Raw genomic sequence first — 18,818 nt, 5'->3', positions numbered from 1 at the left:
TCCACAACATTGGCCTTAGCTCCACCAACAACGGGACCCTTCCCATCATTTTTCCTATTGCCTTCCTAAATCCAGAGTCGTTAGATCAAGTTATCCGGAGTCGTTGGATCAAGTTTTCTAGGTTCATTTTCTTTCTTCTTGTGCTTAAGGTAATTCTTGAAGCCCTTCAAACCTGGAGGCAATGATAAGTGCTAATTCTTAGTGCTTTTATGTGCACAATTGATATCAAAATCATATGATTTTATGTTAATTGAAAGCTAAGTATGTGCTTATTTGATTTATTTGTGTCATTTAGGTGATTTAGAGGCATTAGTTATAATATCATGTAAAGTAAAGCTCAACTGGATGTGTTTTGAAGTCACCTTGGCATAAAGACGTGTTCCAACAGTCATGAGAGGTCAAGAAAGTGAAAAAGAGTTAGTTGGGAGTATAATGACATGACTCGGGGACCCAAAGGAACAAAGGAGATGAAGAAATATGCATTTAAAGTGAAGAACATGGGTCACGTTGGTGGTCACACTGTGACTGCCAGCGTAACACCATTTTGCTTTGCACTTTTTCTCTGGCATGCGACGTCTTGGTATTTTGAGCATATCTCGAGCTAAGAGTGTCCAAATGAAGTGATTCAAGTTTCATTGGACTGGTAACTCAATGTTCTACAACTTTTATGAAGACCACAAAGGCTATTCCGGATGTCTACAAGGTAGAAAATGGCCTAGAAACTAGAGCTGTTGTGCAGAGTGGGTGGTCACAGTCAAGATCACGTCATGAACTCGACCGTGACCTCTAGAACCAACGAATTATGCTGCAAAGTCACAGTGGAAGTCACACCATGAGTTAGATTATCACCACGGGCCCAGAATCAGTTTTAACTTGTAGCTTTGGCGTGATTTGAGGGGTATAAATGGGACTAAGCGATTCTTTTTAGGGATGATTCATTTTCCACGCTGTCTCCAACGTTTTCTTGGAGAGAAAAACTTCTCCAAACATTTTCATTTGTGTAATCAAGCCACATTTGATGAAGATTCGTTCAACTTGTAATCAATTCCAATTGCAATTTCCAAATTTATTCTTACAATGTTCTTTACCAAAGCTAAGTCTTTCTTGTTTCTTTTGCATTTTATTTCATCCAATTATGGTTGAAATGTCTTTAATTCCAATTAATGTTTAAATAGATTTAATTAAGGATTAGATTAAGTCATCCTTTGTAATTGATGCTATGTGATTGAATTGCGCTATGAACTATATTGTAATGACTTGATAATGGCCCTAGTTGTGAGTTTAGTGGTTTGTATTGACTATTATATGATTGTGCCCAAATTATGCAAGAGGTGCTTGGAAAAGGTCTTGTTACTATGAGAATAAGACAACACCATAGTCACGCCTCTCACTAATCTAACTCACCTTTGAGAATAGGGAGTTGGAAAGAGACATGAAGACTATGTGTTTGATGAATTGCTTCAATTGGCTTGAGTCGCCACGAGAGTGGGACTAAATTCCAATTGAGAATCCAATCTCCACGAGAGTGGCATTGGCATTTAGTAGTATCTCTCTAGTTCTCTTGTAAATGCATTACATGAGCTCTAACCAATGATACACTATACCATCAACACTTAAATGACCTATTCCAAGCCCTTAGTTTTATTATTGGTTGTTAATTACCTTGGCAAATTGATTTACCATTGCACCTAGTTGTTCTTTAATAATTTGCAACTCACTCTTGAACTAGCTTCCACACACTCTACACTCTTGTAATTAATCACCTATTATTCAACACCCTTTCGGTCTACTCCTCAAACGATATCCGGTGTGAGGATACCCTCTCACACACACTCTATTTCCATCACCACTAAAACTAACTTTCAGGCAAAAAGTGGATTATAGACGCCACTTGGAAGGCTTAACTCACCACCATACCTTCGTCATGAATCTCATCAAAGATTAATTGTATATATTTAACTTGACTAAGCACGACCATGGAATCAACCATTTTAAAGTCAAGGAATCGACCGACAATAAATTTCTTTGCAATAGCATCCTCGCTTTTATGCTTGTGATCCAAGGCTTCCCATAACGCTTTCATTGTGTGAATTTTGTGATATACATCATATAACGCATCACACAACCCATTAAGTATATACTTTCAGCAAAGGAAGTTAGAATGTTTCCAAGCTTCCACCGCATTCATGAATTGTAAATCATGTTCCTTCACTTCAGGAACCCGCTTGGTCAAGAACTTTGTCAAGCCAAGAGTTGCCAAGTAAAATAGCATCTTCTGCTGCCACATTTTGAAATTCGGTCCGTTGAACTTCTCGGCTTTTCAGGTAAGCCACTAAGAGCCGAAACTGGTACCTGCGTCGTAGAGATATACCTCTCGGTGCTCCCACCGTTCTGGTTGGGAATGTGCAAGATTGTTGCCAATCCCACCATTGTTATTATCAATATTCCCCCCCCCCCCCCATTGTTGTTGACGAGCAATATATGGTTCTCTATTTTTGAAGGGAAATCAAAGAAATAAGGTTTTAAGCTTGTAAGGAAATAATATGAAAATATTATTTCTAGAAAAATATATACAAGTACAAAAATGAAAGGTTGAGGTTTAGTTCGAGTCAAGCTAAACACTCTTTGCTACCTCGCAAAGGTGCTAAGAAGGAGTGTTATAGCCTAGGTCGGCGTACTCGATTCATACCTTTTAAGGCTCATTTTGGGATTTGATTTGCACCCCTCCTACGTGCAAGAGAGAGCTTTTATGATATAGTCCTTCTAAAAGGTTCTTGTAGGAGGTACTTGGCGCTTTTCCACCTTCATTTTTCAACTCAAATATGTCTATTTTAATTTGAAACTCAATTTACCATTCACTCATTATCCGTTTTGAGCATATAATATATTGATCTTTTCGCCTCACTACGAAGAACTTGAATCCACTTTGATCCGACCCAAATCGAAAGTGGACCCCACAAATATTTCTACTACAAAATATCCACTTACAATGCCATTTCAAACTATTTTTTCCAACAATCACATTTGAACAATTTGAAAAATATGCCTTACATTTCAACAAAGACGAAGCTACTGTGGGGCAGTGGGAGCAACTGCCCCTCTCCCACCCTACCCCTATATATATATATATATATATATATATATATATATATATATATATATATATATATATATAGCATTAAATTTTATATAAAACCTATATTTATATTTAAATTATTAATATTTGAGTAGCTTATTAGTTTGTTGAACTCTAAACTTGAGCTTAAAAAGCTTGTCACAGGGGTTCAAATCTCATTTGCAATACTTGTCTTTATCTTCTCTCGTTTACTTTACCAAAAACATTCTATTGTAATTTATAATGTATTTTGAATTTTAACTTTATAATGAATATTTCATTTCTAACATCATTTAAACTTCACCTCCACTCAATTCCTCGCTCATGAATACCCCAACACCCCCCAACGACTCTCAATTATATTTTTATATCAAAATTAAATTTTATATTTTCACTTAAAATAGTCACGATTTATTCCAACCTCCCAATCACATTTTATCCTCAACCCAGCTATAATTGGAGGCTTGGAGCCGACTACCCCACTTAATCATGTCACACAATGTTTTCTTATATGCAAAAAGAGAAAAAAAGAAATACTTTTTCTTTTTTAAATGCCAAATTGAAGAATAGAATATTGTTACCTCAAGACTTTGCAGTTATTATTGTCCCCATAAAAAATCAAGTGTGCCCAAAATTCGTCATGAATAATAACGATAGTAATAAAATATTTTAAATCCTCCTAAAATTACTTTTTAAAAAAATAAAAGAATATTATCTCTTAATCTATGTTACTCTTTGATTTAAAAAAAAAAACATAATCCCTATCTAAATTTAGTTTTAGATAAACTCGGATTATGATCTCACTCAAAGAATTATTTTAAAAAATGTAAATTAATTAGTTTAGCTTCCTCGTAAGAGTATCTTCAATTGTAGATTTTATGAGGTTTTTTGTGGGGTCAAATGTGATATAGAAAAGAGAGTGTGGAGAAAAAAGAAAAAAAGGTTCTTGCAGGAGGAAGGAAAATACCATGTGTACTCACATTTTTTACTTCCAAATTTTACTCTCACACACAAAATCTTGATCTAGACACTTCGGACCCATATAAAAAAAATTAGCATATCAGAGCACACCATATCAAAGAGTAAAATTTAGAAAGTAAGATTTGGAAGTATATATAGTAAAACTTCATTGGGAATGGTTTTATGTGGGGTCCGCACCCAAACAAGCATTCAGCGCAAGCTTCGCGCCCTAAAAAATAATTTATTTTTTATTTTTGTTCTCTCCCTCATCTTTACTTGTAATTTGACAAAAAAATCTTCAAAATCTAAGCCTAATGAGTTTGATCTAAGGCCGTTCCCATTAACAAGCTTTTACACGGTATTTTAAGAGAAGAAGGTGATGTGGAGAAGAGATAAGGAGGAAAGAGAAGAAAAGTATTTCTCCTACAAGTATTGGGATTTTATCATATAGTGGGGCCGCGGAGAAGACAAAACAGACTGAACTTAGTGCTTTTCTTTCAAGTTGGGCGCTCTGGGCGTGCGTTCCATACATGCGCCCCAGGCGCGTAATTCTTTCTGATTATTTTGCTTTTAATTTTTTTTCTCCTCCCCTCTCTTCTTCTCTTTCTTAATCAGTAAAAACTCCACAAAAATCCTACACTATTGGCCTATAAACAAGTAAATCATCTTAGCTTATCCATAACTAACCAATTCAAGGTGGTAAAAATAGTAAAACTTAAAATCTTGAAAATACAAGTCAGTTGTTAATCAACTCCTGAGTTGACCCCACCTTTCTCTATTATCCTGTTCATGCAGAGAGAAAGAGGCATAATTTAAACCACTAACTGTAGAGAGAAAGACACCTTAAACTCAAAAATCTCCGCCAGATCGAACATCCTCAACTTCTTCCTAGTCATTACTAACATGGTAGTGGTAATTATGCGCCATCCTTTCTCCTCTTCGATGAGCTTTTCTAGTCTGAGATGATAAACATTTGTTTTGTGTCGGCAATCGCAGGAAGATCAAGACGAATTTTGGGGCTGCACATATGGTCTTTTCCTCAATGTGTTTATCTGCGCATCTGTTCTGGGTAACCACGAAATTAAACCTATTCTTTAATATTTACCATATATTATCTGTTTAAATTCTTCTTTTCAAATATGATGAACTGTTCTTCAGTGATACTGATGGCGGTGACGGCGCTAGTGCTCAAACTACTGGGCTTTTTTGCTGGTTTCTCGGCGGCGGCGGTGCCGGAAACTGCGTCGGAGACCAGCGGATTGTTGCCCAAAGATGTGGCTCCGGTGATCATATACGGCGCGTTTGAAGAAGATGAAGAGTCGGGGAAATGCAGCCGGAGCAGCTCGTCGGAGGATTTGTACGAGGGACACGTCTGCGTAATTTGCTACGACAAGAAACGAGGTTGCTTCTTTGACCCATGCGGCCACTGCGCCACGTGCTATGCATGTGCCAAGAGGTATATTCCGTGTTTGACTCCTAAACCTATGACATATAGACCGTATTTACTTGGAATTTTTGAATTTCTTTTACTTTTCAAATTGAAAAAAAATACAAATAAATGGGGTTTTGGTTTTTCGTTTTCTTAAATATAGAGATTTAAAAAAAAAAAAAAAAAAAAAGAGTTTTTTTGGTGTTAGTAAATAGAACTTATAAGTTACAATGCAGGATTGTAGAAGATGCAAGGACTTGCCCATTTTGCCGAAGAATTATTCACAAAGTCAGAAGATTGCTTAGCGCATGAAATTAGATTACAAAATGCTGTAATTATGGTCAACTTTATATAGATTAAAGATGTAAAATGTCGGTTTAAGTTTCTTGTTTGATTTGTTGGCGGTTATATAGAAGTTGATTTTATTTTGTGCATACTCTCAGGTGCTAATGTAAATTTAAATTGTTAAGTTGTACAATTTTCTACAGGAAAATATTTATGTACTCTCATTTTCTACTTCCAACTTTTACTCCACCTATCAAATCTTGATGTAAACACTTTTATTGATACCTACGTTAAAAATAGTAATAATTATTTATTTGAAAGTCTAAGTAGTAAAACAATAGTTTATGAATTCAAAAGTCTAAACATTTGCAGTCCGTGAAAGAGTAATGGACTAATGGGGCAGTTGAGTGGAGTCACCATCTAATTAATATGTAATTGGGCCAGCAATAGCCGAACATTCTAGAGAAAAAAGTAAGGTTTTATATAATTGGCCTACGCCTAACATGTTTGGGCCAGTTAAGTCCATATCTCGATACAGTTTTGAAGCACTACTACTCCGTAGTTTATCAATCATTATTACATGAACGATGGTCTATTATATATAAAAAGTACATTTTTAATATATTAAAAGTATATTAATTAAGTAATGAAAATATATTATTTTATATATACTATTAAATAATATACGCTGTACAAAAATAATATACTAAATGTACCTTATATTCATGGTTCACACAATTATATAGATCATGGTTCACACAATAATTTTCCCTGGCTTACTAATCAAAAAAGTTCTCTATTTTATATACGTTACGATCTCATAGTTAGCAAATTCGTGATCAGGGAGTTCAATCTTCTTGGGCGGGTAATACTTACTGCATAAGCAATATCTTCTCCCCAGTACTCAAAAAAATATCCTCTCCCCTTTTGGCACACGGAAAGGGAAGCAAAGAACTATTTGTCGGTCGTATTGACAAAGACGTGATGAATATGTCGTGCCTTTCCTTAATCTCTTCGTCATACATTAATGCATCGCCACCGTTCATGTTTCCCATGCCGTACTTAATTTACTCACACTTCCAGTGCTTCACCTGCTTCCTCTATTTCATTCATCACAACGGACGTACTGATGCTTTCTTTCTCCTAATATTTCAACCAAATCCTATCTTCATCTCCATCTCCATCTTTATCTTTTCAAGGTAATTAATACCAATTTCTATTTTCATGACATGGTAATTAATTATTTGTATTATATTATAATGTTTTTACATATATAGAGAGAAGAGTAAAGCACAAGCAAGCATGCATGTCTCTTTCGGGTTGCTCTTGCTTAGAAGCGATCTAAAGTCACGGAATCGCTTTGAAAATATAAATTATACAATCATGGAACTATGTGATGTTGTCTTTCATTGAATATGTTGAAAGATAAACTAAAGTAGATAAAGCAGAATGAGATACTGCACAACTATATATCATCACTTCAGTTTGATGCTTACTTCTAGAAAAGTGATCGAAGTTCAAATATTGTGAGCGTGTCCACGTTGGTCTGGCTATTGGATTTGATTTGAGCTGGTCAATTATTGCAATTTAGATTAATGTATCTCATTCTGTCTTTTAATTTGCCAGTTAATGTCACATGATGGCACTATAAAAATAATAACGATTCGCGAGGGAAAAATTTCGTCGCGAAAATATTAAATTCCGTCGCAAATCACGTTTTACGACGGAATTTTACATTTTCGCAATAGAATGCATTCCGTAGTGTCAAGGCTTATCGTATTTCATTTCGTCGCAAAAAACGTTGCGAATCGACTACAGATTACGTTCCGTCGCGATGTTTCTGTCACCATTCGTGATTTTTCTTGTAGTGTGACTGATTATCTAGCGGACACTCTTTAATAGTAGTTATGGATTTGAATCGTAATTCAAAACTTATATTACAAAGTTATTGTAGCTGGAACGTGATATCATTAAATTCCTGTTATTTTCAAAGGCTATCTTGGGAATTTCAAGGACTTTATGGCTTTATATACCATTTATGGAGTGGGCATTAAAGTCATCTTTACCAAATAGCAATATGACTGCATGCCATTAACTGCAATCCTTAAGTCTACTAGAGTTAAGGAGTTACCGCTTAGAGTGGACCCAAGACATAGTCCCCAAAACTTCATTCATTCATTGCAGGTATTGACTTTTTCATAATCACAGCAACAGGTGTTGATCAACAAATTGAACCATTGCCCCAAAACTGCAATGTTTGATAGGTTGTGAATTGTGATGAGTAATAAAGTTAAAAGTAAAACCATTTGGCGCCTTTAATTAATCGCCTAAACTGGGAAGAATAATAGTTTGAAAAGCAAAGCCCATGTGTCACCGGCTTAGCTTGATCCATCATATATAGTAAAGCTGTCCTCTGGTCCTCATGTACTGCTGTATATTATATTATCTTTTAATTAATTCCTTATTCTTTTAAGCTTTCCTAGTTTTATCTTGGTTTAAAGTAGCGGGAGATACAGAACCAAAAAGAATGTCTTCTGGGACTCTTGAGATGAACTTTCCGATCACTTCTTCTGAGGTAATAATTAAGGTTCTTGAAAAACTCTGCATTTTTACTTGTGATCACTGTTTAATTCTGGGTTTCTTAGCTTGTTGCTGTAATATAATCACGCAGGACTATGATGACCGGCGGATTACATTCGAATTTGCGGTTATGGTTTTCGTCTACACCTCAGTTCTGGGTCAGTTAATTAATTGCTTACATAAAACTATAAATAAAGCTTTTTTTTTTTTTGTTGTGCTTATTGGTTTTTCTTTGTCTGGGGTTTAGCGGTGTTTCTGATGGTGATAGCGTTATTGCTGAAGTTGATGGGGTTCTGCGACGGCGGGGCGGTGGCGGAGGGAGGAATAGCGACGGAGAGTAGCGGGCTGCTGTCGAAAGAGGCGGCGAAGAAAATGTACGGGGTGTTTGAGGAGGAAGACGAGGAGTTGGGGACATGCGGTCGGAGCAGTTCGAACGAGGATCTTTTCGAGGGAAAAGTGTGTGCGATTTGCTACGACAAAAGACGGAGTTGGTTTTTCGTTCCGTGCGGTCACTGCGCCACCTGCTCTTCATGTACCAAAAGGTTTGTCGTTTTGCTTCTGGGCAGATGGGTTTTGTTGCGCTTAGAAGAAGGACAATGTTTAAATTAATTAATTAACTGGGCTCACTTAATCATGATTATGTTACAATTTCTAAGGATCAAAACCATTTAGACCTCAGTAACATGATCTTTTTTTTTGAACTAAAAGAAGGTTGGGGATCGGATGCAACACTAGGACTCCCCAAGGTTCAGTCAGCATGGTCCATGTTCAGAATTTTAGTACTCTATGTTTACAATTTTAAAATTTTATGTTCATAATTTTAAAATTCTATGTTCACAATTTCATAACTCTATATTTAACAGTACAACACAATTTTTGAATCTATATAACAAAATTGTGAATATAGAGTTCAAAAATTGTAAATATTAAGTATTGTAATTTTGTATATTGAGATTTAAAATTGTAAAGATAGAATTTTTAAATTGTAAACATGGAATTGAGTCTACCTTGCAAGATAGAACCGGGTTCATAGCATAATTTGCCATGAGAAGATATTAGATATGAGGAGAATCATGTAGATGCCCTAAAAAAACAAATAAACAGTTGGACTTTAAACCATGTAATTGTAAATTCTTTGAATTTATATCGATACAGATTATGATGCCATGACACCAAAAAAAAAAAAAAAAAAGAGGCGAAAAATATGTAATTATTTATGTTGCATTAATTAATGAATTGTGGTGCAGGATTATCGAAGGAGAAGCAAAGACTTGCCCTTTTTGCCGATGCTTTATCGAAAGAGTATCAAGATTATTGGTCAAGCATCCCTGAAGTACCCTACAAGAAAACAAGACTAAGGAGTTTTAATCCGGTTAATGAGTCAAGGAATCGAGTTGTGCGATGTGGGCCGCCTGGGCTGTTGGGCCCTTCCAGTTTCTATGGTTTATGTAATCCTTGAAACTTGAGAGCAGTCACTTCATGAAAAAGAATGGTCTAGTGTGAACGGAGATTATTATTATTATTCTCTTCGTATTCGCGAACGAATGTGAAGTATAGTCCATCGAATTAAAAAGATATTTACTCAGTTGCGACTACGTTTTGTACATCATTGATCTTGTCGCTTGCAATCTAATTTAACCGTCGTATATGCGTGCGGGCAAAGAGTTTGGGACTCGCAAATTTTAGTGCGATCGTGACGGGGTACAGTACCGACGCTGCGACAGAAAAGCAAAAATTGAAAGATGAAAAAAAAAAAAAAAAGAGAAAAGAAAAGGAATATGTATAACGCAACTTGCTTAATAATCACGTATTCCTAGACTTTTTATTAAGTGCTCCACTAAGGCTGCAACTCTGCAAGTGCAACATCTCTTTTGGAAACAACGCTTTTAATAATGGTAACATTTTAAATTCAACTTGAGCAACTTATTAAAATTTTTAGTTTATATTGATCTATTTTCAAAAAATCACCAATTAAAGTAATAAGGTAAAGATTTATTCAATGCATATTTTTTTAGAAAAAATGTAATATTCTTTTCACAATAAAATATAAGTTTCTCACCTCTCCTACCCAAAAGACGGGTGAAAGAGGTATAAAAAATTTTCAAATACTTGTACATGTACGTTAGTGTCATGTATCCCATGATTCTTCTTCTTCTTCTATTTTGTAATACATAATGTTGGGTGTCGATAAGGTTGGTCGAGTTTAGCCCTTGCTCTATTCGAGACATGACGTTGTGACTTACCCTGGAGGGATGCGGTTAAATGATTAATGTTCACTTACTTATCACCAATAATTGGTATTTACCTACTTATTACCAATTGGTTTTAAGTAATATATGACAACCAGATAGTCAAGAAATTTTGTGGTTACGGGATGGGTCGTCTTTGAAAAGTAATTATAGTGCAATACTGAGATCCAACACATAGCTCCCACAAGGCCACAAGAAGTGATACTTGGAACAAAAGAAGTGAAACTTGGAATATTATATATGGTTACCAAAGTTAATCGTCTGATCAATTTAGTTATGATTGCTCACATCTAACTTAATTTCTCTAAGAAAAAATAAGCATTTATTCAAATACTAACTTACTCTATATGTTTTTGAATGTCACATCATAATATATATTATGATGGTGAGACCACTCTATAGCATATAATATCTTGAGAATAATAATGTAAATTGTAAAATTCAATAAGAATTTAATGATATAGAAAGTTAGTATATATACGCAAACTTCAATTTTCATACAATAGGTTGCTCCGCCGTGGGACACCGTTGGGTGGTGGAGCGAATTCAAGGAGCCCACCGCCCACACAAACACAATAGATGACACCAGAGTGGGCTTCGAGGATGCTTCCTACCTTGCCCAGTTTCCCCATGGTTATTATACAGACAAAACCAACAGATTGTAGAGAAAAAGTAGCCACTTCCATCACTCTCATCATTAACATGCAGCTTCCCGATGATAATAATGGGACTACTTATTATGAATACTAGTAGACAGCAAGTTACACCTAAAGGGGTGAAAGATGACAAATCGGGAAAGATGAGATTGGTATAATAAGTTGATACTGAAATTGTATATTTATTTTTAATATTTTCACTTATAGGTCAAATATATATATATATATATATATATATATATATATATATATATATATATATATATATTGATGTATTAACCTATCCTTAACAGCATGTTTGGTTCACAGAATGAATTTGGAGAGAATATGAATACTATTTCATAGGGAATGAGATAGGTAAGGAATAGAATATGAATTGTATTCTATTGTTTGATTCGGTGAAGAAATAGATTTTAGAAATGTAATTTCAGTATTTGGTTGGTTTAAGAAATAGACATAAACACCTCTATATAAAAATGTATTGTTATTATTTTTTTGAAAATCAACTAATAACTTAGATTAATACAAATGTATTATTATTATTAATTACATTTTTAATATATAAATAAATAAATATATTAAATAAACAAATATTATATATAAAGATTATAATATAATACAAAGGGTATTTTCGGCACTATAGTACAAAAGTTACTCCCAAATACTTGAGAATAGTTAATACTAGGGGGTCCCCTAGGAATGACTATTCCCCCTGCAAAGGGAAGAGCTCATTCCCGGGAATGCTATTCCGAGGAATAGAATGATGAAACAAACAATTGAATAGGTCTATTCTCGGGAATGGCATTCCATTCCCGACCTATTCCACGAACCAAACACGTTGTAATAGTGTGAGGTTTTAAAGAGATTTTGCAAGTGTGACTAGGAAATTAAAGAAAAAATGAGAGCGTGAAAAAAAAAAAAAAAAAACAAAATCAAATCTGTAAAAATAATTAAAAAAATATATTTACGCTTCAAGGCGGGCGCGAGAGTTACGCCTCATGCATGGTGAGGCACAATTCTCATTATAATTGGTGGGCCCACCTTTTCTGAATAAACTTCAAACTTGCAGGGAGATCTCAATCTCTCTCTCTCTCTCTCTCATCACCTTCTCTTCTCCATGTTGACAAATTCACTCTAAAAAACGGTGTAAATATTACTAATGAGGAAGACCTTAGGCTATCCTTATCTCAAAAATTTTAACACTTGCAAGATGATGTGGCAATACTTTGATTTAAAATAATTTTTTATTTATTTATTTTTATTGCTTACATAGTTACATGTATTGCAAGCTTAAGCTTGCAAAGGACATTGCAAAGTACAAGAAAGCTCCATTTGACAGCTTTCCTGTATTTTTTTTTAAAAAATATATATTTTCTTATAATATATATATATATATAGGGGCGCGTTCTAATAAGAACGGGCGCCCAGGAGAGAAATAAAAACGATCCACGGCCGTTCACGTGTCTAGATCAACAAATCAGATATGATTTTTAAAAAACGACACGATGGCATTTTCGTAAATATCTCGAACTTTGGTGCAAGTAAATGTGTTATAAGTGCAAGTAGTTGGTGCACATTTGCAAGTAAAAAGTGCAAGTAAAATCACTTACAAGTGCACCTATTTTCACTTACAAGTGCAAGTAATTTACCTTGTTAACATTCGTGCACCTAGGTGCAACTAATTATATCATTAGGTGCAACTAGTTATAACGTTAGGTGCACTTATTATTGATGTTCAATGTGCATTTTACTTGCACATGTAATACATTTTACATGCACTTGCGCACCTATTTTCACTTACAAATGCAAATAATTTACCTTGTTAACATTCATGCACCTAGTTATAACCTTAGGTGCAATTACATCTGGACATGTAGCGTGCTGTGATTGGTTCTCAGTTGTCTCTTGGGTGGTGCGTTCTTATTTGAACGCAGTCCTATATATATATATATATATATATATATATATATATATTTATTTATTTATTTATTTATTTATTTTATTAAAAGTGGGACCATTTTGAAAATGAGAGTATTGCTGGGATGTAGAAGAAATAACATGTGAAGTGTTAGGAATATATTTGTATTAGAGTTCTAGTTGGTGTCTACTATAACTTTGTGTATTTATTGTATCTCTGAACTATACTGATCATAATATACAATCCTCATCTGAAGAAATTGTAAATTTGATGATGTGAAAGTGAGATCCATTTTACAAATTGAGAAAAAAAATTACTGGATTAAGGATAACCTTAGGTTGAAATTATCCCTTCTTGACTTGGCAAGATGACATGAAATATATAGAATTAATATCACTTTTGGTCCTATGACTTTTGAGTTTTATCAATTTTGGTGCACAACTTTAAATTTTGGTGCCTAACTTTATTATTTTTATTAGTTTTTGTCCTTCCAGCCAAATTGACGGCAAAATATTGCCGGATTTTATATTTTTAAGGGTAAAATTGTCATCTCAAGGAAGCATCTTCAAGATCTAAAAAAAATCAATGTAAAATAATATTTATAGGAGTATGATTGATGCAAATAATTGGGAAGTCAGACAGAAGCTAGACAGATATCTATAAGATTTATAGCATCGACGATTGACAAATTCTTTTTTTTTTCTCTTAATATGATTTTTCTTTTGTTTAGATATTGAAGATCTTTCTTTAGAATAATGATTTTGCCCTTAAAATATAAAATCTTGCAATATTTTGCCGTCAATTAGGTCGAAAGGACCAATACTGATAAAAATAACAAAGTTAGGTACCAAAATTGAAAAAATTTAAAGTTGTGCACCAAAAGTGATAAGACCTCAAAAGTAGTAGGACCAAAAGTAATATTAATTCAAATATATATTACGGAGTAACATTTATATTTTTTTTTATTAGTTAGGTGGATTGCAATAGTTGCAAGTTTACAATCTGTACAAAAGCTGCCGCCTATACTTTTTTTTTTTTTCTTTTTTTCTTTTTTTTTTTTTAAAAATTCTTTTTATTTTATTTTGTTTCTTTATTTATTTGTTTTTTTCTTTATTTTATTTATTTGTTTCGTTTCTTTATTTTGTGTTCTTTATTTTTTTTTTTGATTCTTTATTTATTTTGTTTTGTTTCTTTATTCATTTTGCATTGTTTTTATTTTTTAATTAGTGTTTTTATTTAAATCTTTTTTGTATTATATAATTGAATTATTAATACATAATATTTTTAAGAGATATGGAATCGGTTTGGTGGAGACCAAATAATTGATTAAATATGTTTAAATATTTATGCACTTCAATTTGTAATATCTTGAATTTTAATCATTTCAATGTATTTGAATATGTAATTTGTTTAATTTTAATGTCTTCTATTTCATATATACTTTGCTTAATTTTAATGATTACAATTATTTCGATTTTGTAATTTTTAATTAAGTTTTAGTTTTATGATTCTAACGTAACATGACTTATTTTATTTTCATTTTTTACATAATATAATTTCTATTCAATTACATACATAATACAAATAATTTTTTAATTAAAAAGTAATTATATACATAATATTTCAGTTTTGTTATTTTTAATATTTTATTGTAATTTATAGATTGATACAAAATAATAATTGTGGAGATAAATTAAGATTTATTGATTAATAAATTTTAAATGTGATGTGAAGGTGGAACCACTTTTGAAAGTGAGATAGTACTGCAAGAATATAGAAAGAAGAGTAAATGAATTGCAAATTTAGTGATGTGTAAATAAGACCCACTTTTAAGATGAGAGAGTATTGCAAGGATAAATCTAGCTTTAAATAATATGTGGATATAATCGATTTTTATTTGGTCATAGTCGCATTCTAATTTGATGTCAATTTGAAATATATATTTCGTTTCAGCAAAGTTTAAATTGATAATGAAACTACATATGATTCTTAACACATGCTTTGAATTGGAAACATATGGATTTTTGTATTGGAAATACAAAATAAACAAATAAATAAAATTGGGTATATACTTGTCCGAAAAATTCGTAAAATGACATTTAAAGTGTTTATTTTGACACAATATTTTGTACATACTTCTATTTTTGTCAAGTCAAAGCGAATTTGGATTTTCTAATTTAGATGATATATTATGCATTGCAAATAGATAATTAGTGAGTAATAAATTGATTTTTAAAGTGTACCAGTGACTATAAAATTTATTGTTTGAATGAGCGCCTATTATTCCGCAAATTATATCGTGGACCGTGGTCCACAATGCATTGTGGACCGCGGTCTCAAAACGACGTCGTTTTGATTAATGAAAACAGACGGATGAATTCGCGCCACTCACTTTCTTTTCATATATACTGCAGTTACATTTCAACACAACTGCAGTTACCTTTCAACACAACTGCAGTTACATTTTGATATAACTACAATTTTATTCGATAATATAAAAACACAAAAGTGAAACTGTTATTCAGTATCTGTTCATATACACTGCAGTTACATTTCAACACAACTACAGTTACATTTTGATATAACTACAGTTTCATTCGATAATATCAAAACAAATGTAAGGCAGTATCTTTTGGAATGAACTGTAGTGTCAATTACGGGACTCCGTCTCCCATTTACTAAAACGACGTCGTTTTGTGACCACGATCCACAATGCATTGTGGACCGCGGTCGACGATATAAGAACTGCTATTATTCAATTAAAACTTTATTGAGTTGACTATGTCTAAGGTAAAGTTGTCTACAAATTAAGAGTAGATATGTTTGCTGAACATGTCAAGTCTACCATTTGAGACTTGCTTTCCAAAAGTTGAAACCTTTTGAAATATTGTTTCTATCGTTGTGTATCCTCTTTTAGGGTGTGTTTGGTTGGTGGGTTTAGGCATAAGGAATGGGTATGAAAGTGATTGCTTGTGTTTGGTTGATAGGTTTTGTGAATGTTATTATGGGTTTGGAATACTCCATTAATGAGAAAACTCATACCCTTATTATATAAGGGTTTCATCTCCCTTCCTCCTTTCTTCCTCAACTATTAATAATCATTCCCAATCCACCCAACTACCAAACATGCTAAATACTTTCACCAAAACCCATTACCATTACCAATTATTTGATACCCATTCCGATTCCGATTCCCATGTACGAACCAAACACACCGTTAGTTTTGCTTCTCTGTCGGATAGAAAACTCTATTGCTATAGCATCTTTGTTGATTGACAATATTTGTTGAAATTAATTGAATGACTTAGATCTCATTAGTTTTTGAAGTTACATAATTTAATTTCAATTTAATCACTATTTTAATTTTGTAACAATAACTTTAATTACGTAATTGTGTATTTAATTATGTAATTATTGATTTAATTCTATAATCATTGGTGTTCCACATTAATGTAGGTGTTACAAATTAATTAAGCGTAGTGGATGCCAATGACCTTGTGATCAAGTGACATGTAATGACTCTCACAAATGAGAGATCATGAGATTGAGTCTATGAGAAAGTATATAAATGAATATCTACTACAATGTAATAGAGTCAATAATACTAACAAAAATATAATAGACTGAGAGAGAGTGTTGGGTAGAATTTCTTTACACTTCTAACAGATTCCTACCCACCCACGCACTTGAACGCCCATTGACTTTAGGAAAAATTATGCTTGGATTTATTGATTTAATTGTGCAATTAAACAGAATGTATGGTCCATTTAGGAAAACAAAAAACAAAAGAAGTAAAATGAAAGTATGTAGTGAAATTATTTACATATTTAGCACGTAATAGAAAATGGCTAAGGTAAAGCAAATTTAAGTGGCAAATTATACCGTGCACCACGGTGCACATAGCAATGTGCACTACGTATGTAAACGACGTCGTTTTGAGCATTGTAAACTAACCGTCTATTTTTTTGGAAATCATGTTTCCCGTTTCGGCCGATCTGTGTATTTATGTTAATATTCTGTGTATTCTAGGTAATCGTTCTGTGTATTCCAGGCAATCATTTTGTGTATTCTAGGCAACCGTTCTGTGTATTCATGTTAGTAACACATGTTGTGATGTGTTTGTGCATTCGAATGTTTAGGAGGATGAGTTCTGTGTATTTTGTGTCAATATTCTGTGTATTCATGTTATTAACACAGGTTGTGATGTGTTTGTGTATTCGAATGTTAGGAGGATGAGTTTTGTGTATTTTGTGTCAATATTCTGTGTATTCTGGGCAAATATTCCGTGTATTCTAGGCAAACATTCTGTGTATTCTAGATAATGATTATGTGTATTATAGATAATGAATTCACTGGAGTCATTTGCGTCCGTGTTCACTAACCTCGAAACGACATCATTTTAGACCAGAGTGCACATTGCTATGTGCACTGTGGTCCACGATATAACGATCGGATAAGAATGCCATTATCCATCTAATGTGGCCAAGATGCCACATCACATATGGCCCCCCCACAATTGTTGCCCCAGACGTGGGCAAAAATTACGAAATTAAGTTCACAATTATCTCACATACAATAATCACAGTAGTGTCTTTGGGCAAAAAAAATATTCCCAATTAATTATAATTTAATGTAGTTATTAAATTTATACATTAAAAAAACACAATTGCAATCATGAAAGCAACATTAGTGGAATAATATAAATATCAGATTTTGGTCAGATTTATGATGCCAAGTAGAAGAAAAAAGTAAAAATTTATTTTTTTAAAGAAGAAAAAAAGTCAGAGTTGCACGCTCATGTTAGACAACTCTGGTGCACAGAAAGAGCACCCATTCAATTCAGTATTATTATTATTATTGTTGTTGTTGTTATTTACTTTCTAGAGAAGAAACTCACATTAGCTGCGATAAATGTGAATTTTTTTCATCCTAAGAGCATCCACATCTGTGGATATTAATAGGTTTTTTCAAATAAAAAAACTATGCATGAGGTATTTATTAGTGTGGGATGGAGTTTTTTTAAGTTCTTCATCTCTGCAAAACAAGTTTTATTTGTGGACCCTATTTTAATGCTAGAAGAAAGAGAAAAACATACATAAAGCCGTAGGTGCGCGTTTCACACACCTGTTGCGCGCCTAGCTGGCACGTGCAATGCACGCGATGCTAGGCGCGTAGGTGGCTTTGTTTGTTTAAAGCCACAAATTTGGCTTTTCTGACGGTTGTGCAGAATTTTTTTTTCTTTGTTTGCTCTCTCCTCTCTATTCGCTTTCCTACCTGGCTTGATAATAACCATCTAAAAACCAATACCGATAAGAATGCTCTAAGTAATTCATGCATTAGTCTTAAAATTTGTCAGCATTTTTTGAGAATTTTTTAATCATAAAATTTAATTTTATTGAAGTAAATAATATTAGGTATGCTTATTTTATCTACATGATGTTGTATTGTTGTGTCTATTAGTATGATAATAATTTTTTTGGTAATAATGATAGTTGAAATTTTTAATCAAATAATGTATAAGATAATGTTGTATGTAAATAAGCATTAAAAGTTGTTATAATGGTTAAGTATTCCTGATTTCATCAATCTCATAATCAGTTACCATATGTTTTCAATAGTAAATAAA

The 18,818-nt window shown here is 33.1% G+C and overlaps 2 protein-coding genes across 3 annotated transcripts; both read left to right on the top strand.

The window, feature by feature from the left end:
• The first annotated feature begins 4,877 nt into the window (after positions 1-4,877).
• Positions 4,878-6,027, top strand: LOC116014221 (E3 ubiquitin-protein ligase APD2-like). Of its 2 annotated transcripts, none has more exons than XM_031254233.1 (4): positions 4,878-4,981; positions 5,072-5,144; positions 5,234-5,531; positions 5,741-6,027. In XM_031254233.1, the coding sequence occupies exons 1-4, from the start codon at positions 4,979-4,981 to the stop codon at positions 5,814-5,816; spliced, it is 450 nt and encodes a 149-aa protein (XP_031110093.1). In that variant the 5' UTR covers positions 4,878-4,978; the 3' UTR covers positions 5,817-6,027. The 2 variants fall into 2 exon arrangements, with proteins under 2 accessions (XP_031110093.1, XP_031110092.1); XM_031254232.1 differs by having other exon boundaries at positions 4,907-4,987.
• A 1,929-nt stretch (positions 6,028-7,956) lies between these two features.
• LOC116014113 (E3 ubiquitin-protein ligase APD1-like) lies at positions 7,957-10,015 on the top strand. Its single transcript, XM_031254112.1, has 5 exons — positions 7,957-7,973; positions 8,291-8,364; positions 8,461-8,527; positions 8,617-8,911; positions 9,617-10,015. Exons 2-5 carry the CDS (start codon positions 8,317-8,319, stop codon positions 9,699-9,701), a joined length of 495 nt encoding a protein of 164 aa, XP_031109972.1. The 5' UTR covers positions 7,957-7,973; positions 8,291-8,316; the 3' UTR covers positions 9,702-10,015.
• The last annotated feature ends 8,803 nt before the right edge of the window (positions 10,016-18,818 follow it).

This window comes from Ipomoea triloba, chromosome 3 (genome assembly GCF_003576645.1).
Source record: "Ipomoea triloba cultivar NCNSP0323 chromosome 3, ASM357664v1".
Classification (NCBI taxonomy): Eukaryota; Viridiplantae; Streptophyta; class Magnoliopsida; order Solanales; family Convolvulaceae; genus Ipomoea; species Ipomoea triloba.
This window is presented reverse-complemented; position numbering and strand designations above follow the sequence as displayed.

What these genes read in the sequence shown, in the direction of transcription:
- LOC116014221 (XM_031254232.1), top strand. An exon ending in TATCTGCGCATCTGTTCTGG is followed by an intron (nt 5,145 to 5,233) that starts GTAACCACGAAA and finishes ACTGTTCTTCAG; the next exon opens with TGATACTGATGGCGGTGACG. An exon ending in TGCTATGCATGTGCCAAGAG is followed by an intron (nt 5,532 to 5,740) that starts GTATATTCCGTG and finishes GTTACAATGCAG; the next exon opens with GATTGTAGAAGATGCAAGGA.
- LOC116014113 (XM_031254112.1), top strand. Translation starts at nt 8,317, where the DNA reads ATGTCTTCTGGGACTCTTGAGATGAACTTTCCGATCACTTCTTCTGAG. An exon ending in TTCCGATCACTTCTTCTGAG is followed by an intron (nt 8,365 to 8,460) that starts GTAATAATTAAG and finishes ATAATCACGCAG; the next exon opens with GACTATGATGACCGGCGGAT. An exon ending in CGTCTACACCTCAGTTCTGG is followed by an intron (nt 8,528 to 8,616) that starts GTCAGTTAATTA and finishes TCTGGGGTTTAG; the next exon opens with CGGTGTTTCTGATGGTGATA.